The sequence below is a fragment of the Penicillium longicatenatum genome, assembly GCF_028827895.1.
Source record: "Penicillium longicatenatum strain IBT 33135 chromosome Unknown contig_11_segment0_segment0, whole genome shotgun sequence".
In the NCBI taxonomy this organism is placed as follows: domain Eukaryota; kingdom Fungi; phylum Ascomycota; class Eurotiomycetes; order Eurotiales; family Aspergillaceae; genus Penicillium; species Penicillium longicatenatum.
The window spans coordinates 624,179-645,609 of NW_026643117.1; the positions used below are offsets into that span (position 1 = coordinate 624,179).

The 21,431-nt window shown below is 48.9% G+C and overlaps 9 protein-coding genes across 9 annotated transcripts; 3 read left to right on the forward strand and 6 right to left on the reverse strand.

Moving 5' to 3' along the window:
* Positions 1-32: 32 nt before the first annotated feature.
* Positions 33-1,247, reverse strand: N7484_000229 (4-diphosphocytidyl-2C-methyl-D-erythritol synthase; the record flags this gene model as incomplete). Its single annotated transcript, XM_057110650.1, has 1 exon — positions 33-1,247. One exon carries the CDS (start codon positions 1,245-1,247, stop codon positions 33-35), a length of 1,215 nt encoding a protein of 404 aa, XP_056977876.1.
* Positions 1,248-1,498: 251 nt separating this feature from the next.
* N7484_000230 (Ribosomal protein S5 domain 2-type fold subgroup) lies at positions 1,499-2,437 on the forward strand (the record flags this gene model as incomplete). The annotated part of the gene is made up of 1 exon (XM_057110651.1): positions 1,499-2,437. The coding sequence occupies one exon, from the start codon at positions 1,499-1,501 to the stop codon at positions 2,435-2,437; it is 939 nt and encodes a 312-aa protein (XP_056977877.1).
* A 258-nt stretch (positions 2,438-2,695) lies between these two features.
* Positions 2,696-3,164, reverse strand: N7484_000231 (uncharacterized protein; the record flags this gene model as incomplete). Its single annotated transcript, XM_057110652.1, has 2 exons — positions 2,696-2,855; positions 2,947-3,164. The coding sequence occupies 2 exons, from the start codon at positions 3,162-3,164 to the stop codon at positions 2,696-2,698; spliced, it is 378 nt and encodes a 125-aa protein (XP_056977878.1).
* Positions 3,165-5,050: 1,886 nt separating this feature from the next.
* On the reverse strand, positions 5,051-5,424 carry N7484_000232 (uncharacterized protein; the record flags this gene model as incomplete). Its single annotated transcript, XM_057110653.1, has 2 exons — positions 5,051-5,073; positions 5,136-5,424. 2 exons carry the CDS (start codon positions 5,422-5,424, stop codon positions 5,051-5,053), a joined length of 312 nt encoding a protein of 103 aa, XP_056977879.1.
* Positions 5,425-5,908: 484 nt separating this feature from the next.
* On the forward strand, positions 5,909-8,724 carry N7484_000233 (uncharacterized protein; the record flags this gene model as incomplete). The annotated part of the gene is made up of 4 exons (XM_057110654.1): positions 5,909-5,965; positions 6,038-7,755; positions 7,806-7,993; positions 8,054-8,724. The coding sequence occupies 4 exons, from the start codon at positions 5,909-5,911 to the stop codon at positions 8,722-8,724; spliced, it is 2,634 nt and encodes an 877-aa protein (XP_056977880.1).
* Positions 8,725-9,013: 289 nt separating this feature from the next.
* On the reverse strand, positions 9,014-10,632 carry N7484_000234 (uncharacterized protein; the record flags this gene model as incomplete). Its single annotated transcript, XM_057110655.1, has 4 exons — positions 9,014-9,328; positions 9,349-9,474; positions 9,524-9,649; positions 9,703-10,632. The coding sequence occupies 4 exons, from the start codon at positions 10,630-10,632 to the stop codon at positions 9,014-9,016; spliced, it is 1,497 nt and encodes a 498-aa protein (XP_056977881.1).
* A 2,300-nt stretch (positions 10,633-12,932) lies between these two features.
* N7484_000235 (FAD-dependent oxidoreductase) lies at positions 12,933-14,156 on the forward strand (the record flags this gene model as incomplete). The annotated part of the gene is made up of 1 exon (XM_057110656.1): positions 12,933-14,156. The coding sequence occupies one exon, from the start codon at positions 12,933-12,935 to the stop codon at positions 14,154-14,156; it is 1,224 nt and encodes a 407-aa protein (XP_056977882.1).
* A 413-nt stretch (positions 14,157-14,569) lies between these two features.
* N7484_000236 (uncharacterized protein) lies at positions 14,570-16,387 on the reverse strand (the record flags this gene model as incomplete). Its single annotated transcript, XM_057110657.1, has 3 exons — positions 14,570-15,441; positions 15,500-15,933; positions 15,990-16,387. 3 exons carry the CDS (start codon positions 16,385-16,387, stop codon positions 14,570-14,572), a joined length of 1,704 nt encoding a protein of 567 aa, XP_056977883.1.
* Positions 16,388-19,938: 3,551 nt separating this feature from the next.
* Positions 19,939-21,330, reverse strand: N7484_000237 (Transferase; the record flags this gene model as incomplete). The annotated part of the gene is made up of 1 exon (XM_057110658.1): positions 19,939-21,330. The coding sequence occupies one exon, from the start codon at positions 21,328-21,330 to the stop codon at positions 19,939-19,941; it is 1,392 nt and encodes a 463-aa protein (XP_056977884.1).
* Positions 21,331-21,431: the final 101 nt, after the last annotated feature.

Below are 21,431 nucleotides of genomic sequence, written 5' to 3' on the forward strand. Positions count from 1 at the left end.
ATGGAAACAATATACATCCATGTAAACAACACTTAAACATAACCCGGGAAAACCGCAGTAGCAGTAGCCAACGCCACAATACCCTCTTCGCGTCCCACAAATCCATTCCTCTCATTTGTCCCCGCTTTAACAGAAATACGACTCCGATCCAATCCGAGAATACGCGCCACAGAGTCCCGCATGGCTTCACGATGGGGACTAATGCGCGGTAATTCGCACACAAAGCTCACGTCACAATGCGTGATAGTACCACCCACCTCAGCGACAAGCTTCGCAGCATGCTGCAGAAACTTATCAGAGGAAGCACCCCTCCACCGAGGATCCTTGTCAGAGAAATGAAACCCAATATCAGCCGCTGCAATCGTGCCGAGGAATGCATTCGTCAGAGCGTGTAGACCGACATCCGCATCGGAGTGGCCTAGTAGCGTTGCCTTGTGCGGAATCTTGACGCCACACAGGGTGATCTCTTCACCGGGGACGAGTCGGTGTGTGTCGTAGCCATGACCGACGCGGACATCTGGTAAGAATGTTTTTGTAGGACGCTTCACTTGTAGGAATCGCTCTGCCTTTTCAAAGTCCGCGCTATATGTTAATTTTATGTTATCCGATTCGCCGGGGACGATGCGAACAGGGAATCCCAGTTCTTCGAATAGGGCGGCATCATCTGTGTAATTCATTCCAGCAGTAGCAGCTTTTTCATGTGCATCGAGGATCATCTTCAGGTCGAATCCTTGCGGTGTCTGAGCACGGAAAAGTCCGTCTCGAGGGACAGTTGCTGTAATGCGGCCATTTGAATCGGCTTTCTTGAGGGTATCTGCAACAGCAAGGCCGGGAATCACGCCAACCGAAGGTTCTTGGTGGATGGATTTGGATACACTGTCCAGCAGTTGGTGGGAGGCGAAAGGCCGTGCTGCGTCATGAATGAAGACATGTGATGGGGCATCTTGCAATGTAGAAAGGAAGCGAAGACCCTTCAGAACCGATTCTCCTCGCTCGGCACCGCCATCTGTAGTATAAATGTTGCTGTCGCAGTCGATAGAAGCCTCGAGCAAGGCAGTGTCATCGGCATGAAGAACAATCACGATTGGACAAATTGCATTCCACGAGCGAAATAGCTTGACAGTACGGTTGATCACTGTGTCTCCTGAGATTCGACGATAGGCCTTTTGACAACCCTGACCTGCTCGTGTCCCTCTCCCAGCAGCCGGAATCACGATACCGAAGGTCACTTTTGTTTGTTGGTGCATTGCGATTATGTGTAAACAACGGAGGATAAGTGTGGGAAATGACGCGGATGTAACACGATCTGCCCCTCCACAGTTCGTGACGATCGGCAGGGCCCGTCACATCGGCTATTTAAATGACCCATGGATCCCTGGACCTTACATACACGTCGCGTGCTTTGTTTCCTCTTTCGATTTTCCACCGCTATCTTTCTTTGTTACATTCCACCGCCCAATCTGATTGGAGTGAGAAATCGAACATTGCAGTTCGCACAATGACTATCAAATTTCCACCGAAAATTACCATGCAGGTTCCTGCAAAGATCAACCCCCAGATTCGTGTGGGGCCCCTACGAGAAGATGGATACCATGATATTATTCTAGCCTATCAGGCTATATCGCTATATGACACTCTGACCATTTCATATAATCCGGAAGGCCCCACCATGAACGTCACAGGCATGGACAGCGACCGCGTTCCAGCGGATAGTCGGAACCTGGTGATCAAAGCAGCATTACTCCTCGGAAGCCACATGGGCATCGAGCCACGGCTACATTTCGAGCTTGCTAAATGCATTCCTTCTGAAGCGGGTCTTGGAGGTGGAAGTGCTGATGCCGCAGCCGCTTTGGTGGGGTGCAACATCATGTGGAGATCCAAGGTTAACGATGATGATCTCATGGAACTTGGGGCTCAGATCGGGGAAGATGTGCCTTTCTTCATTAAGGGCATGATGGCGATTGGTTTGGGCCATAAACAGCCGCTCATGAGCCTGGAGGTGGCGGATCATAAGTGGATCTGGGTTTTAGCGGTCCCGTTCCGCGGTCTGTCAACAAAAGCTGTTTTCCAAGAGTATGATAGAATCTTGAACGGTTCTTTACCGGAAGAGGAGGCAAAGTATGCTCTCAGGCGGCAAGGGTGTATGGACGTTGCTTGGGGAACCCGTTCACCAACTGAATTGTTTGGCTCTCTTGTTAATGATCTCGAACTGCCCTCGACGAGACTGTTGTCTGATATAGGCGTTGCGCTGGAGACTGGGAGGTCGCATGGTGCGGTTGCAAGTCTAATGAGTGGCTCTGGGTCGACATGTGCCTTCCTGGCGAAAGATGAATCCCATGCAATGTACCTGAAAAAAGGATTGGAGAAAGAGAACATGTTCAGGGAAGTATTTATCGCATCAGGGCCTGTCAAAGGGGCTCGTGTCATTGAGAACTAGTCCGTAGTATACAGAAAATCGCTTGTCTCTGAGACAGGACTATACTCCGAAAGGCATCGATATTTTCGACTATACCTGGCACATCATCAAAGCTGAGCTGATTGTCGCATGATAGTATTCGTCTGCGCACCCGGGTCTATGAAAGCTTGAGCAACATAAAGAATGCATTGTATGGACGTTATAGTTTCAAAAAGACATATCATTTCAAATTCACCGCTGATGCTCATTCCTCCTCAATCGCACTCCTCAAATTCTCAATCAAGCGAGAAACGCACCGAGCTTAGCCTTATCTAAGATCTCCCCTTCAATCAACTTCCCTGTGGCGGAAACCTTCCCTTCCACAACCTCAAATCGCACCAGCGCAGGAACATTGTTAATATTCCAATTTGTGCGATAGACATTCTTGGGATCTCTCCACCTAAAAAAAAAATCAGATTCAATTCCACTCATCTTCAACATGATTCCTTCAAACATAAACAACTTTAAAAGCCACATGTCATATAACGTACTCGGGTTTCTGCCCGACGGGGACAATAGCTACAGTAGGCGCATCGCCCGCAAAGGCAGCGTTGATATGGGGCAACGCAGCCCGGACATCGGGGCACCAAGGCTGCGACGTGACAGGGTCATCTGAGGACACGAAAGCGATGAAGAATTTCGGGCTGCCCTCGGGCAATTCAAGCAGCTGGGCGTTGGCCGGTAGGGCAAAATCTCTGATGATAGGCATGATGGGCCGATCGACTCTGAAAGATGATGAATGAACAGCTGTGGAGACAACGATGATTAAAGGCAAATGTGTTTTGTGCAGTCACGACGTGGTCGATGATACCATAATCGCCTTTTTTGTTTGATCGGGGATTGGGGGTAAATCAATTTTGCTTCGCGGCCCCACATTGCAGCGCTGTCGAATCAGCAGCCATTCACGGTTATCTGTTGATCGTGTTTCTTTTGACATTGTTTGCATATTTTGAATGGAATCATGTATTAAAAAGGCAATTTCTGAAAAGTGACATCTATGTATTTTGGTCTAGTGCCCATTGAAGGCTTGACGAACGGTAGATGTGCAATTCCTCATGAAATGACCCTAGCGACCGGTCTCCAAAAAACGAGCGTAGATATTCATGGCATCAATAATGAACTTATGATGCAATAGGCAGTGTCCAGTAGCTGCGAGGGGGGTGGGAGAAGGTACATTATGAGCAAACGATTCACGTCGCAATACGTCCCACCAATCATACTTAACGTTCAATGCCATGTATAAATGGAGAGGGAATCAAGAGGTAGAAGACATAGAGAGAAACGGGGAGATGGATACTGAAGTGCTTTTTAAGTAGTTAAGCTCACTAGGTTTCCACCATCAGCTTCCTCTATCTTTCAAGTAGCCAGGTTCCTAGATCATGCCGTCGAGATTTGTATGTACGTGTTCAATTCACAACACGATCTGTATTGGCCCGGTAATTGTTATCTAGCTAAAATGTAGATTGCCTGAGTCACCGAAAGAAAAAGCGCTCTGGCCATACAATGTCGCTTTGTGAGAACAGACCAAGCAACAAGAGAACAGTCAAAGATCTAGTGATCAATGATGTGGATCCTGCAGGTTGGGGCGCAGGTTCGTTTGGACATTTCTACACGTAGCTTCCCCTGCGTCATCGTGCATTCTATGTAAGACTGCCTTTGAATCTGCCTTGCCCGTCAGATGACCCGAAGATTTTTTCTGTCAAAAGAGTGCCCCGGTCGCCTGTTATATAGCTCCAGGGGTGGATGATTATTCAATATTGACGATAACGTTCACAGGTGCAGCCAATAGGGTCACACCGGCTGGAGTTATCCAGACGCCTATGTGCCGTATACCGGGGTGATGGTGGCTGAAATGCCCAGCTGAAACTACCCCGGGTGATGTCTCATACACACCCTCACCCAGGTTATCTCTTGCTTTAGACTTTATGAAGAGATTTACTTCTAGAGCTGAAGTCGACATCATGCTGACAGGGACTTCATGTAAAGTCAAGGTTCAACCCTTCATGTCCAGGTGTTCTCCGTGCGGGGCGCGCTCGAAGTACCAATCACGTTGACCTCCAGCCCCGACGCCTCACTGTGGCTGTGTCTCGGGGATTATGTGCTGGCTTAAGTTACCCCTGAGCCTTGCAGCGTCTAGGCCTGAAAGCAGGAAATCTCCACTGCATGCGTGATCAGGCCAAAAAAGGGAATCGGCAACCAGTTTATAGATACCACAGTAACATGAAAATTACCTTGAAATGCTAGATTGCGATGAGTTTAATATACATGCACCCACTCCATATTGACCATTCTTCCCGTGATTAACGCCATGTAAGACGGACATAAGAACATAGAAAAGCAGAGATAGAGGAAATTAGAGAAAATTAGGAGAATAGACAGTTTCAGCTGGTGATCTTGAACCTTGGGAATAATGATGCACGCAATGAACCGATCGGACATGCGAAACCAAATTGTCTTTGCGATTGAAAGGCTTGCACTTCGGATTGACCGGACACAGATATTGTTTCGGAGAAAGATGCATAAGCCGAATATGACGGAGCAGCGTAGATTGTCGGGCAAAGTGGCCCGTGTACGTACAGCCCTCCCATCTGCACTCTAGGGGAGGATCCTGCGATGGCCTGCGACCGGATTAGTTAAAAGCACAATTAATGAAGTATTGAGGGGTGATCCTACCGGTTACGCGGCATCTCGCGGATCTGTTTCATCGATGAGTCATGTGGAGACGGGGCAGCGGGGTGCTCTACTGGGGTGATTGACCCTGAACTCGGTGTTCGATAGATAAGGTTCTCTTGTGGACGCCAATAGGTTGGCTCGGGAATCGCGTCCCATTTGGGGTCTTCGTAAAGCCCCCTGGGGGGAGATGTCGGGTGAAAGCTCTGGAACTGACGCGTAATAGCGAGTGTCGATGAAGAGTGAATTGGCGTTGCCATGACCGGGCCCTTCAGCGACGACTGGGTTCCCGAAGGCATTTCGGTAAAACGACATTGTGAGGATGCAAACCGAGAGGAATGATGGATCTAATGATGACTGTAGACTGGAATTTAATCAAGCGAAGAGTATGCGCAAAAACTGTAGTTGGAGAGGAATTCTGTGACTTTAAGGCATAATCTAGTTCTAGGATTGAAAAGGCGTTTAAATATGATCCTCCATTTGACCAGATCTACGCATTTGACAAGTTTCCACGCATCTGGCAAGAGGTTTGCCAATTGTCAAGGACTTTGACAAGGCGGTTGACGGTGCCTAGGCAAAAGCCAAGTAATCGACGCCCTGCGCCCCCTCATTGGGCGACCGCGGGTGGAGGCTTGACAGTTGCGCAGTTGTCGAGTACGAGGCGGCCGATTACTCTCTACGTCAGAGAATCGGATACATAAGCCCTGGAAGATTAATAACCTGGGAAAGATGGCTTTCATTCCGTTCATCTTCATATGAGCTTTTGTGTTCAGCGCGATGACAATGGACTCCAAGACCGGCCCAGTTGCGGCTCAAACCCCGCACCGAAGAGATTCCAACGTAAACAAACCTTCCAATCTTCCGACCCGTGGAACCTTCCATGTTTATTCTTTATTGACTGACGGTTCCTAGATCTCCGCAACCAAGATTGCAACCAAGATCGCAAAGAAGGACTTCATCAAAAAATGGCTTCACACCACTCCCCGCAAAGTGATCAGCGTCCCCGCAAAACCAAAGTTCACCTTAGAGAAGCCAGATTTCACCCCAGGCGACTTCATGAAGCACATGTGTGTGGACTTTACCGCCATGATTCAAGAAGCGATCAAGAATAGCCCGTCTAACAAACAATCAACGAGAGGCGTCTGCAAGGAAATTATGCGCACCAACGCCTGGTACCGCACCCACCAAAACTCGGGCTGGCAGGAAATTGTCGCTCAAGAGCTTGCGAATAATCCTATCTTCCACCCTCTGATCGAGTGTCACAATGGGAAAATTAGCAGGACGAGGAGTGTGAAGTGGTCGTTGAGCTTTGCCGCGTACCCCAGCACCACGCACACCGGTACCGCGGAAAGCACTTCATCAGACACAAACACAGATTGCGGATGGAACGTCCAAGAGCTATCGGACACGAGCACTGCGGTGGATTCTAGCACAGAAAGTGCACACCGACTGCCACAGCGAAGTTTTACTGAGGCATCATGCACCACCACCACCAGCACCACCAGCAGTGGGAGGACAAAACACGAAATACAATTGCCTCCTGACTACCTTGCCGAGCTTCCCGCATCTGGCATGAATGCTGAATTACCGGAAAGTTGTGTCACGAAGCCGAAGTACGATCCTTCGGAGAGTACATACTCCATATCTCGCGCAAGCACCTTTGAGACTCATGATGGCGAGAGGTTTCCAGAGAGACCTTTTTCGATGTCCGAAATGACCCTGGTCTCTCCTATATCTCCGCAATCGCCTACCCGATTTTCACCCAGCCCATTTTCAGCATTTCCTCTGCACTCGCCATCTGAATACTCATACTATGACAATAACATCAACACCCCTCCCCCGCAATACGTGGATGTCTCGCGCAAGCGGGATGAATCATTCCACCTGGAATTAGAAGATGATGCGCCTCACATTGATAGGAGAGTGTCGTTCAATATGCCATTGAGCACTTCTCGGCCACCAAGGCGCATGACGGCAAGCCCAATTTCCAGCATCACCGAGGTACAGGAGAGTTCCAACTGGCCTCCGGTCAAAACCCAAGTGTCATCATTCACGCTTCCTTCGACTGTCTCGGAGTGGCCTCTTCCCAGTTCCGGCCAGGATTCCAGCAGCTACACGTGTCCTCTCAAGCGCGGCACTTATGTGAGGAGGTCAAAAGAGCCTGTCCAGTTACAGCAGAGAGAGGAAATTGGTCGTTGGATTGAGGAAATACCCTCCCACAACCAAACACGGCCGACCCCACAAGACTCCTCTTCATCCCATTTAATACGATACCAACTTTACGATACTCCGATGGAGGATGCGGAGGACGAAGAGGTGAACAATAATGGATCATCATCTACGAACAATGGTGGAAGTGTCCCCTCGGGCACGGGCGACTCCAATGGCTCTGGGGAACAAACGCCGCCCATGAAGGGTGGGCGATCTCCACCACAGGATAATAGGGGAAGTGGACGCGACGATGACGGCAATCAAGATCGAAAGAGGAAGCGGCTTCATTCCCCAGACAGAGATGAAAGACGCAGGTTCGCATGTGTGTACCACAAGTTCGACCCTAACAAATATGGGGTCAAGAACCGAAAATATCTGGTCTGTGCGGGTGGTGGGTTCAAATATACATCTGAGCTTGTGTGAGTACCCATGGTCCATAAATCCATGCCTTGTTTCTAATAGTCCCTAGCCGTCACCTCACTCGAGTCCACAATGAACATCTCTGTGGAGTTTGCCTTGAACAATTTCCCGACGATGAACAGCGTCAAAGGCATTCTGCCGAGCAGTGTACTGCTCGGCTCCGGTACTCCCAAGAAGAACGTTGGCAATTCCTCTACCGCGCCCGGTTCCCTGATTCTCCAATTCCGGACAACCCATGTATGTCCCAATTACCAATCCAAGTTAGACTAGAATGAATGTACTAATGAATTTTATCAGACCAATCGGGCCCACTGAGAACGCCTCCTCCAAGAATAAACACCAATGTCGGACCAGCAATAACCAACACAGATCCGAGCTCGAACGAATTTTCTTCAAATCCTTCCAGTTTCAGCGAAACATCATCCCCAAAGTTATTGGAGTGTCTCATTCGCGTCCAAAGCCTTGAAAAACGTCTACCCGCCATCGAAGATCGGATCTTCCAACTAGGCATGAAGCTGGATCCTACGATGCTCAACACAGCTACCAGAACACACAGCCAGTCATCACAAATTTGTCCAACAATCTCGCCATCTTCAAAGTCCGCCGCGGATGAACCCTTCTTTTCATCTCAGGGTGGTACTGAAACAACTGTCTCGAGCTCGAAACCGTCTCCATCTTCGGATGCAACCTTTAACTGGCAAACTATTCAGCCATCAATAATTGATCTGAGTCAACTATTACGAGATACGGATGTAATTATGGACGACAGCAGGCTTTTGACCGAATTCGCAGATGGGACGAATGCTCCTGTTACTGCGCTTAATCCCTTTTCGACTATATGGAGCAGTGATGGGGAGAGAGATTCGTTTGGGAAAGGAAGTAGTCAGCAGACGGATCCACCCTCAACAAATTTGCCAGATCTCGCGTGGGGGGACGGTGTCACGTTCCCAGGACAAAGTTTTAATTGAGTTTGAGTTTTGGAGTACCGGAATGATCGGAGTTATATACCACTTGCTTTACTAGGTTGGTTAGGGGTTAATTATGAGGATTTTGAAGTATTTTACATGCATGCCGGAGTTAGCTAAATACGCATTACGGAATAATGAAAAACAATCAGATTTTACATGGAAGAGTCTAAATTTGATCATTCATATAGCATCATTGCATTTCTCATGTAAGACAAAATGCCCGTCGCAGACATACGACAGCCTGAAAGGCACCTCCAGTAGATGAAGGGTGCGTAGAGCAAGTAAATATTTAAACAAGATACCTGAAACCCTTGCGCATCCGCAAAGACTCATCCGCACTCTCAATAAAGTCCGAGGCTCCAGCCTGCGCATCAGCAGCTTCGCTCTCCTCAAGCTTCTTGTTCAGGTTAACAAGAATCATCCTGAATCCCCAGAAGCCGACAATCGTAATACCGAACATGGCAGTGACTATTCCGTAACTCTTCCGGTACCCGTTGTCGGAAAGGTCCCACACGTAGGAGCCGGCGACGTTACCCAGCTGACTGAATGCGTTGATCAGGGCCAGAGCAACGGCTCGCTTGGCGGGGGTCGGGGGAAGGAAGAACTGATCCAGGAGTAGAAGACGATGAAGCCGGCGTAGGAGCCTGCTTGGAGGAAGAGGGCGACGTAGCGGGCTGCTACGTTCAAAGTTGACATGCTGATGACGAAGCCGACGATTCCCATGACGAGAGGGCCGTAGATGTGCCAGATCTGTATTTCGTTAGTTGTAAGGTCATGGAGGTTGGATGGGGTGGCTGACCTTTTCTTGGGTTCTGTCTGCGTGCCAGGCGTTCAGGACGGAGAAGATACAGGAGAAGACCCATGGGGGAGCACTCATGAGCAGGGTAGGGACGTAGGAGAAGCCAAGAGTACCGGTGAGGGTTGGCTGTAAGAGGAGATTAGTAAAGGTCATAATTGATAACGAAAGAGCAAACTTACGAAGAAGGCGTTGAAAGACAGTCCGACGACATAGGCAGTGAAAGACAACATCATAACGTAGATCTTGAAATCCTTGAGGGCCATAACGAGTCCAGAGAAGGGGCTCTGCTCGTCGGAATCGGTATCAGCCTCACCCACATCCTCCATGAGACGAAGCTGAGCAACAAGACGCTCCTCTTCAGTGAATCCGCGAGCGTTGGTGGGCAGATCGGGCAAGATGAAGGCGGAAGAGATGGCAATCGTCATAGTGATCGCACCCTCAATCCAGAAGAGCCAGCGCCATGCGGCGTGACCCAAAACACCCTGCATATTGGATAGAACACCAGCAGCGACGAGCGAGGAAAAGGCATTGGAAATCAGGTTACCGCAGAACAGGATAGCGTTCCGGGTTGTCAATTCCTTGCGGGTGTACCACTTCGAGAGGATGAGGAGAGCACCAGGGAGGAAGGCAGCCTCGACGAAACCCAGCAGGAACCGAATGGCCACCATGTGGCTGAAGTTCTTTGCCAGTCCGGAGCATGTAGAGATCAGACCCCACAGTGTCATGGAGCAGGCGATGTAGATTGATGGGCGCGAGATGCGGTTAATGAACATGTTGGAAGGCACCTGCATCAAAATGTATCCGACATACAGAATACTCAGACAGGTCGAGTACTGTGTGTCGGAGAGGTTCAAATCGGACTGCAGACCCTTCAACCGGGCCGCAGAGATATTGTTGCGGTCGAGATAGTTCATGATGTAGATGAGCACGAACAAGCTGCACCGGGCATCAAGTTTGCGCTTCAAGCTCTTCTCGACGACAATCCTCCGAGCCGGATCAATGTGTGGGACGACATTCTGAATCTCAGTAACATGTTCTAAGTTCTCAACCCCCTCTTTCTCGACCTCAGTCTCGATCCGGTCGTTGTTTCGTGAGATATCGTCCGCCATGATGTATTCTTCCCAGTTGCACAAGAAGAAAAGAAGTGGAAAGAGCAGAAATCTCCTCTTATGACCAAGGTGACACCCACAAAACCTTTTTCCCAACCCCACGCTAATCTGCTTGAGTGCAAACCCCGGTGACCCCCACGCAGAAATTATCGTAATTTGCGGGGGCCCCAGTGGAGATAGACTCTTGGCGTCGGGATGGACGCACCACGGCAGGTTTTTTCGGGTGCAGGGTCTCCGAGAACCGGAAAACTGACTTTAGTGGCTCCCGGTTCTGTGCTGCTGATTGGCTGATCGGGCCGGTCAATGCGTGGAAAATCGGGTCGAATTGAGAAAAAAGGCCTTGGCTGTCTCCGGGGTTGAGGACGTTCTCAAATCCCACAAAGCTTCGTCACTTTTGCATGCACTGTAATGCGGAGAGATGCTCACCGGCGGTTTCAACCCCCACCTCCTGTCCGGGGATTTCGCTTTAAAATGCTTTGCCTGCACGTCACTGCATGGGGTAGCAGCCAGTTGTAACGTTCCACGTCATTTTTGAATTTGTGGCTTTCTTTCCAGACCCGGTCCGATCATTCACCCCCTGGAGAAGGACCGGGGAAGAATGCCAAGACACGGCAGGTTTAGCCGAGGGAATGCCGTCGGGAAAGTCTCATGCGGGAGTCTGTCGTATGACCAAGGGCTTCAAGAATGCGGAGACCCCTGCCACAAGACTTTTAACTTAGTCTTCACCTTCAACTCAAGCGTAATTTAATAAAAATCATTCAAATCCTGCATTATCCTCTGTTTACTTCCCTAGCATAGGAAAATCCAAGTAATACAAATCAAACACGTTCATGTTGATTTTTAGCCCGATTTCATTGGCAATCCTGTGAGACATCCTCAGATCCCCAGATTCCCCGTCCCATTCTGGGTCAGATTCAAATACCGCACTGCCCTTCCTCGGCTTGAATAGCAGCCCATTCGCACTCTCCGGGAAAATTTAAGTCAAGCCGCACTGGCCAACCCCTCCAATTCAGGAAAGTAGGTCTCCCCAAAATGATAGAATCCGCTAACACCATAGCATTGGGTTCTATGCAAATGAATGGCCTTTCATGCCATTCATGGAATGCGAGGGCACGTGCTTCAATTTGAAGGACGATCTCATCCCGAGGAATGATGACTGATTCGGAAATGCGCTGATATGGCTCGACATATGACTGGAAACAGCAGAGACCATTGATGAGGCCCATTGACCGTCGCTAATTCAAGCTAATACCGAGTGTCTTAGGAGGAAACGAGAAAGGAGAGGCTGTGTACGTATTTTACACAGGAAAGATGGTTTATCTCATCCCACCTGCAGGTTACGATCGATGTAAATACTCCTGTCTGATCAAGCATTGGTATTCAAAATGCAGACTCGGCAATTGAGGTTCGTTATACGTGAAGATCTCCCATGCGACTGACATGGAAAATCGTAGTGACAGGAACCGGTGCCGTATCTAGGGTACTATCAATCTTCGATATATCTTTCAGCCCTGGAGACGGACACTGAAATTTCTAAAGGCTCAAGGCACATATTCTTGTACAACTTTGTAACAGCTGTGTTGTAATCTACCGGGAAGTTAACGGCACTGGCCATTTGGTTCACGATCGCAAGGCTATTAGCAGGCATATGTCTCCAGGTGTCTATGTTTCCTAAAAGATGCACGTTTGACTGGTGGAGCGTTGTACGGACCAGGACGAACTTCCCAATACATGGGCGATTTTGCTTGGATTAATGTGGCTGTTACACGTGGGAACAAGTTCGAGCCCATATGGCTTAACCACCGACTGAACCCGCCCAACCAGGCGAACGAGATACCGGGGATAAATCATGTACTGGAAACTTTCAGTCTCATCTCAACAACAGCACGCTCAAAAGCAAGACGCAAAAGTGGGGACAATTTTCTTGTTGCTAATTGGTTCGTCGGGAATGGCTGTCGCAGGCCCCGTCCGTGGCCGTGCATCAGTACTCCGCACATCATACTGAGAGCGCTGTATAATAAGATAATGCGGTAGAGTCATAAGAATCGGATTTCGGGTTTCGAGTTCCAAGCCCCAGGATTGTGGCTACTTTTAAAGCGGTGTTTGTCAGCAAATAACATTGGTGTAAACCTTTCTCCGCATAATATATATCCGACGGAAAATGGTTATTCTATCTATAAAATCAATGGGCTGTGCACGCAGACCCCAAAGCTTAGCTCAGAGTTGCTTGAAACTCACAAAACTCTGCATCTTTCTTGCTACAGATTTTCCAGATAGCAGACACGTCCTTCCCAACAAAAATGTCGAACCCAGGCCAATTCCTCGCGGGAAAGCGCATTATTGTTGCCGGTGGAAGTTTCGCAGCATTATCCTTCGCGATCGCTTTAGATCAGTTATGGAACCCCTCACTTCAGCTTCCAGAAATCACATTGTATGAGCGGGATGATCGCAACAAGTCAATCGAAAAAGACCCCTACATGTTAAACATCAACGGAGCGAGCCGCGACGACGGACTGGTCGCCATTCAACAACTCGGCTTACTAGATGAGCTTCGAAACCATGCGACTTTAAACGGCGGTGATATTAAAGTCTGGTCTGACAACTGGAAGTGGCTCTCGTCCATCAACCCAACTGCATACGGCAACCTCCCCGCCGCCACGATGCGCATCACACGCGCCAACCTAAAGCGCATCCTCATTGAAAAAGCTGAGAAAACCAAGACAAGATTGATCTGGGGATTAGCCTGCAAATCAGCCGAAAGGCTGCCCAGCGGAGAGATCAGGGTCACGCTTTCGAATGGCACAACGCAAGACTGCGACCTCCTCGTCGCGGCAGATGGCGCCAACAGCGACATACGAGCTTGTTTCCGACCCAATGACATGAAGGCCGAATACGCTGGCGCAACCCAGATCGGTGGAATCTCTCATCTCCCAACCGGAGTGCCCAAGCCGATCGACGAGAATTACGGGCTGCAAATGTCCTCCGGCGAGGGCGTCTGTTGTATCTACAACCCCTTCGACAAAGAACGAGTAGCCTGGGCAGTAAGCACGGTCGGACCCGAACGTGAACCCAAAACTGAGTTCACGACTGAAGAGTTTTCAGCACTGAAGCAAGAAGCACTTAAGACAGCATGCATGTTCCAAGAACCCTTCAAAACAGTGGTTGAGGCCACACTCCCTGATACCGCATTTATCCGACCGGCCAAGGAGAAGTTCGCTTTTCCACACGATGCCCGTCTGAAGGGCGTCATCTTCATAGGAGACGCGAATCATATTCTCAGCCCCTTTGAGTATGTGGGAGCTAATTTGGGGCTGAAGGATGGGTGGGATTTAGCGGAGCAGATTTGTCGGAATACGTCAATGGCTGCGGCGGTTGCTGCTTATGATCGGATAAGCATTGCTCGGTTCGAGCCTGTTTTCAATTTTTCGCACGAGCGGATTGGGTTTGGTCATTGTACTGGGAAGAAATGGACGTTTTATAAGTATGGGATGGCTGCTCAGAGGGCGTTTAAGCAGGTTCATTAAATGTGTTTGGGTATCTGCAACCCCGGTACTTGCTTTTTGGACGTCATAATCACTATTTGCCTGATCCACTTCCAAGAAAGAAATAATCGTGATCGGCAAAGCTGTAATATATTAGATAACATTCAAGGGGGTAGATACAGGAGAGCTGAAGCCATTGAGATAACAAGGGTCGACACCTGAAGCGCCAATGTCTCCACCCCGGCTGATCGCCCTTCGTGATTTTCGGATGTCGACTATTTACTTTTGCGTCAAGCCCTGCTGCTTGAGCAAGTTACCGTGTCGAGTGGATGAAAAATAGTAAATATTAATCAATATACATTAGGTACCTAAGTAACCGTATCTAAGTTCATCAGATCCGAAAACGACTCCCAAGGTTACCCCTTGAAAGAACCGAGGACGACCAACGATTTCCTCTAGCAATAGGTAGCGTTCGAAGAAGCCTTGGTGATAACACCAGCATCAATAAGACGCTCGTAAGACCAGTAATCCTTCTGGGTACCCTGTCCATCAACAGCAGCACTGCTGTTGTGCTTAATGTTCCAGAAAGATCCACCCTGGACGTACAAGCTCCAAGCATAACGTTGAGTATCGAAGAGGTTCTTGCGGTTGGCATAGGTGTTGCTGTAAAGAGTCTGCAGAGCCCATTCACCAACGAAGACAGGGAATTTGCCATCGCCACCGAGGACGGAAGCTTGTCCACAAATGGCGCCCTGGGCCCACTGGGAGTAAACACCGGAGGCAGCGAAGTAGTAGACGTGCATATCGATAACAATGTTGGTACCAGTGGGGAAGTAAGGGGACCAGTGCTCCTCACCGACGAAGCAGTCCTGGAGCATGAGGGGAATACGCTTGTCAACCTTGGCAATGCGCTTCAGGACACCCTGAGTGTACTTGACGATCCAGGCGGTACCGTTGGTGGTCAGAGTGTTAGCCGAAGCAAAGGCAGTCGGGTTGTCGGAAGCCTCGTTGATGGGGGCAATGGTGAAAGCCCAGGGGTATCCAGTCTCGACGAAGAAAGCGAGAATCTGGTCAACAGCCTGGTAGGAATACTCCAGGTTGGTAGAGTTGAAGAACCAGGCATCGTGGCCGGAGGCCTCACCGATGTCCAGGTTGTTGACACCACCAGGGAGAGAGTGCAGGCCGACGATGACGCGCATGTTGTACTTCTCGATGGCGTAGACGGAGATCTTCTTCAGGTAGTCCTTCTGGTTTCCGTGATACAGAGCCGATCCGGGGACCTTGATCCAGGCGGCGTAGGTGGTGGGGATGCGGAGAGTGTTGACACCTAGGTTGTTTCATTAGTACTGCGTGATTCAAGGTGTTTAAATGGGGAGATAACATACCGACAGCGGCCATCTTATCGATATCGGCAGTGGTGACAAAGGTGGCATAGCGTTCCTCTAGGACGGGGCCACACTGGGAGCCAAGGGTCTCGCAGAAAGTCCACTCATCATCAGCCTCAGGGGCGTGCTGGTCCCACCAGTACTGGTTGAAGACCTGCTCCTGCTCAAGCCAGCCACCGAGGTTGACACCGTTGGCCTTGTAGGTGGTCCAGTTGGTCCACTGACCGGCTGCGACGGTAGCAGTGGTAGAAGCGACAGTAGTCGTGTAGGTCTTGGTGGTGGTAGTTCCGTGGTGAGTGGCAGTCCGGACGATAGTGCGAACAGCAGTCTGGGAAGCGGGCTTGGTGTTTAAGTCAGTGTTGAAACCAGAGCCGACAGCGGAGCCACCAGCAACCGGGGCAAGGTTCTTGGTGTGAGATATGGTAGTGGGTTCACTGAAGATTCGTTAGACCTGGCAATTTGCATCAAATGTGTGTGAACATTAACATACGAGTTAGAGGTCTTGGTCTTGGTAGCGATCTTGGTGATGACGGTACGGCCATTCTCATTGGAAGCAGCAGCCTGAGTGGCGGTGGCTTCAGCAGTGACGGTGGCAGTAGAAATGGTCTTGGTGACAGTGGTTGTCTCGAAAGCGTAAACAGTGGTGTGCAGGTGGGTGGGGGCATTGGTGCATTCGATCAGAATAGTGTTGTCGATGGTGATGACAGCATCCTCCTCCAGCTCAACATCAACAATGACGGGGTACTCAATGATGTTGACAGACAAGTGCAAGACTTCGCCAGTGTTGATAACATTAGCGCAGGTGTCTTCGTTGGACTTGGCCTGGATCACTCCCGCGGCGGCAGCACCAAGAGAGGCAGCTCCTGCCACAAGGCTAAGGAAACGCATCACGGCCGATTATTTTAACGAATGACTAGTGTAAAACAATGAATAGAAACGAGGGAATATGGCAGTGCCGGAAATAAGTGTGAGCGATCTGCAGAGGTGCATTCTCAGAGCTCTTGGGTGATCTTATACTCCGCTCCATGCCGGTAATTCCTATCTTTCTTGCCAGAGTTAGCTTCAGGATCATTCCCTGGAAACTATTGCCGGTGGGGATGTTTAACATAATAGGTGCAAAGCTTGAAAAATACCGAATAGGACGCACGTTCTTCGGGCCGAATGGAGCTCTGGCACTTAGCGTGTCCAAATCCAAGCTTTGGAAGCCGAAGGCCCCGGCAAGCTCGGGATTGAGGCACCGATTCAGCATAAACCTTATGGTTCAGAAGAGTGGGTCGGTAGTTTTGGACCCGATTCAGGTATCGAGCTGTGGTATCAATCCACTTCCCTGGTAGATTAATATTTAGATGGGCCAATCAAAACCCCATATTATGAAATTCCTTCCAAGCTGAAGCCATGCTAGAACTCAATAGTGGTTTTTGGGGCGTTTAGCACTGGTAAACCTCGTGGCCAAGCCTCGATTTACGTAAGTTTCGCCAAGGCGAACGGTCCAAGGTTCGATGATATGAGATCAAGCGAAGAAAATACTGTCCTGCATTAGATTGATGATGATGTGGTGCTTCAGAATTGTAACATTCTGGTGCGGCCGGACCTGATGAATTTCAAGCGTGAAAATTTGCTGGTGAACAAGATCTCTTGCTCAGGGAAAACGGGATTCGGCCAGGGTCTTGTACCTGAATGGACCCACTCGTGCCCACTCGTTCTCAATCTCGGCTGCCTGCCATGCAGACTAGACTATTTGTCGGCAATACTTCGCTAAATTTTATCAGTGGCGTTCGGATTATCCGAGTAGCTAGAATTCCAGAGCAAGGAACCGAGGGATTGGATAGGCGCACCTATGCGTAATCGAAATGACCATAACAGGTTAAATACAGTTCGAACTTGAGCTGTGTGTTTGATTGAGGTGGGTTGAACATCTGTGGAAACCCTGATCACAGCGATATTTCACTCGCGAAAAGACAATTCCTTCGTATAGCGAAAGTCTGTGGAGACACTTCCGAAATTATCGATGTGTGAGAAAGCCATGACGTTTCCAAAACAGTGGAATGTGAAGATCGAAAAGAAATGAACTAATTCAGTTCGGAGTTGGAATCGAACTCTGGTTGTATCCATTCTGCCGCGACACGCCGAGCATTTAGAAAGTCATGTGTGGTCCTAATCGGGGTATTTTCCGTAGTCGCGCCTCCTAGTCCTAATTAAGCCAGGGTGAAATCTCTGCTTTTTTAATTTTTTTTAGTGAACCTATCGTTTAGGGAGAAAATTGTCGTTCTCCTTAAGCTTAGCAGAACTGGTCAGGGTATATACGGGGCCGATCGAGGTTCCTCCACCCTGACCAGTTATATTGGTCAGGGCGAACGCTACCCTCAAGCTCATATGAGACTTCCGGGCAATTTTCTTGATTAGAATAAGGCGAATATAACGTGGGGGGTGAGCTCAAGCGCTATGGACCCTTACACCATCTCTTAGCGTAGGGGTACTGAATGAATGAGATCCTAGGCCCTAGTCCCTTTTTAATTAGCTCTTTGTTCGAGCCACTTTGTGGTTTCCTAGATTTTTTCTACTAAATTTTGAATAATCCCCCTCTATTTCCGCGTCAACATTTCGTCCCCCATCATATTTCGTCGCTTTACCCTGATCACTCCTAGTAGTGGTAGTATAATATGCTGCTGAATATCATTAGCCTGTTCGTATTTACGAGTCAGAACAGCGAAAGTGCCAGAAGAACTAATAGATAAATAGCCTTATCCTCATTGTGGTCTTCACCTCCTTTATCCCTCATCTACGTTATGCTTGGCTAGGCAAGGGCACTAGAGATATCTCATTACTCTACCTACTATTCAATGTTATTTGTTCTACAGAGCATTTATTCTTCGCCTTCTTCTCTACCATCAATATTCAAATTTTCGATCTCCCGGACGATCTCCCTCCCGACATCCATATCGTGCCCCACTGGACTCACTTTCCGCGCAATGCACTTGACTGGATTAACTTTTCCCAAGTGATAGGCGTATGGGCATTGTTTGATATGCTGTGATTTTACAACTTTCCACTTCCTATTTAAGCGACCAGCGACTAATTACCTTTTTAGGCTAGGGTTAAACCTCTACCATAGACTGACTAGTCGCCTTCGCAAGACCTTGATAGTACTCGTTTACATCAGCTTTCTCATTTTTTCCCTAGGGCCTGTGATAATAGACGCAGTATCCGACACCTTCTGTCCTTTAGACCATCCGAACTGCCCTTGGCACGAGCGCGACGCTATCGCTCTCATTCCTTCATTCTCCTACCATTCTTTACGACTATACCTCTGATCATAGGAATATACAAACAAGTCCGCAGCCCCCTACAGACTCAAAGTCTGACGGGGCTAAAGCTTCAGACAGCGGCTTTTATGCTATCGGCAGTCTTCTGGGTCCCCAGACTCTCTGCTCCATGGGATTTATTCCTAAAATACCTCAATGAGGGACACTCGATCATTATCTTTTTAATAGGATGGTACCAAGCGGTTGGGTTTGAGACTATTAATGATGCGGTATTTGCTCTAGGGCAGGGAATGCTACTATGGTTGACGTTGCGAGCGAATAGACGTGCTGAAGGGGAAAGACAGCCGCTTTTGGCGTGATACACTATACTTACTACTGGTCAGGGTGGGCCTAGAGCTGCGCTATAAGAATCCGGAGTGATTAGATGCTAGTGCACGTGGCGTTCTAAGGTACGCAACAATGCTCCTGCTTACGGGTCTTTCCTCACCTCTCACAGGTTTTTTCTAACCTTGCTTCTTTCAGTGTGATTTTCAAATATTGATGCTGATGTCGATAATTTTGCTTTATCTGATCATGAAGATTCCGCGTTTCCACCTTCCCACCTTCCCAACCTTCCAAGAACCATGGAAATAGATGTTTTCCCAATTGGCATAAATTTATAAATAGCCCGTCTTCCAAAACTTTCGACTTGTCAATTCACAGTGTACTTTGGCAGTCGCACCTTAGAATGGCTTTATTCGAAATTTCATTAGGAATTTTTGCGGCCTGGAGAACTCGGATATACCTTGAATTGAATTAAAGTTTCAGCTGAATGCTTAGAGATAAAATACCCATGCGCTGAAGTACAGCATGAACCCTGCCTCCAGGGCAAGATTGGAAGGCTGATGGTTGAGCTCACAGGCCCTGAAATTCGAGATATATAGACCCACACATGCCAACCTTGGAAGGTCTCAAAATATTTGCACAGGGACACCTGGGCACCTACATGGAGTTTTGATACCAGCGGACGTAAGAATCGTAGGTATGATCCCAAGGAAGCGAAGAAAATCAAAGAGCCCAGGGAGGTTTGCTGAGAAAATTGGCTTCGTCAATTGATAAGCGCTAATGGAAGAAGAGCCAGTAAGCTGATAGAAAGAATGAAGAAGTACTATTCCACGATGTTCTGAGGATGAAAATCTACCAGGCAACGCCATACTTGTTGAATAAAGGATCGCTCAAGAGTCTGTCCAAACAATTTGACTCCACTCCAACGAGAACCTCCATTCCGCCATTTGGCAACTGCGGAAGAACAAGCTGAGCTCCATTGATGACACCAACATGGGGAAGTCGCACCGCCTCAATTTTGTTGCCTAGGATGGGTCCCCACTCGATCCCATATAGCTCAAAGCCAAGCCATGAGCTTTGAACGCAGTGGTTACCCGGAACATCCAGGAAAGCTGTAGCGACAAAGCGATCCACATCCTCAACTGAGTCCACCAAGGTAATCAAATCATCGGTGAACTGATCATCAACGCGATTCAGAGCCTTGCGAATCAAGATAGCTAAATCGGCGATATTGAGCGAAGTGAGCATTTCACGGATAGATGCCGAGGGTGCAAACCACTCAAGGAAGCAGCCTAGTGTATTGGAGTGAATGCGAGTATTAGTCCGTTGGCGACCGTCCAAAGCGATATTGAAGACAGAGACAGGATCACCCTCCAGCTCTTCAATGGGATGCTGCACTGCCATAACAGTACGCCAGAGTAGAGCGGAGAGGGCATCATTGGTCGAAATCCACTTCTGATCGGTCGGCTGGGTGGCGTTGGCTGGCGAAGCATCGGCCTTTAATGCGGCTAGAGACTCTGGCGAGAAGTAGTAAATCTGTCCACGGTGGTTGACGGAGGTCATCTTAGGCGGCATTCCGGGAGGCGTGAAAGGCAGGACTGTAAATTCTGGGTGATCCTCGGGCCTGCCTTGGTTACGGCCAGAGGGCTTCATTACCTGTTCGCGATCGTTCCAGATGGCTTCTGGAAGGTCAACAGGGCTTTTATAGTCTCCCTGTGCGCGTCGGCATCCCTCTGCCCAGATTTTTGTCCAGATACAAAAGGATGTGCCGTCACCTGCCAAATGCAGAATACTCCAGTTGAGAATAAGACCACCGTGAATAAAGTTGGCCTGGACCTGTGCAACTGGCAGCCGGTCACCGGGTTGAGGCCAGATACCGCGACAACAGAATGTATCGGCATCGAAAGAAGCGACGGGGAAATGCTTTTCTTTCAGCTCTGCGTATGTTGATAGATATGAATCGCGTAGATCTTTGATAATGAACGCTACCTCGCCATCATCTCGCTTGGCATATTTTAAAACTCCAGCTTGCTTTGAATCGGTATCGGGGACGGCTTCGCATGCAACTTCTGGCAATCTTGCGCAGAGAGCATCATATCCGGCTTGAAGAATGCGAATCAATTCAGTCTTATCATAGTCCTCATCTAGCTGAAAAGGGAAAATGTATCGCAGATATCCTTTAGGCCCAATACGTTCAAGGGCTGTGAGCTGAGGAGGTCCCTGGTTGACGGCGGTTGAGCCCATGGTGATAAGATTGGCCTGCTATATTTTAGAAAAGGGGGAGATGAATCCAACAAATAGGTAGAAGAGTAATGGTGAGTTGAGTAGTGAGAAGAGGGGTTGTC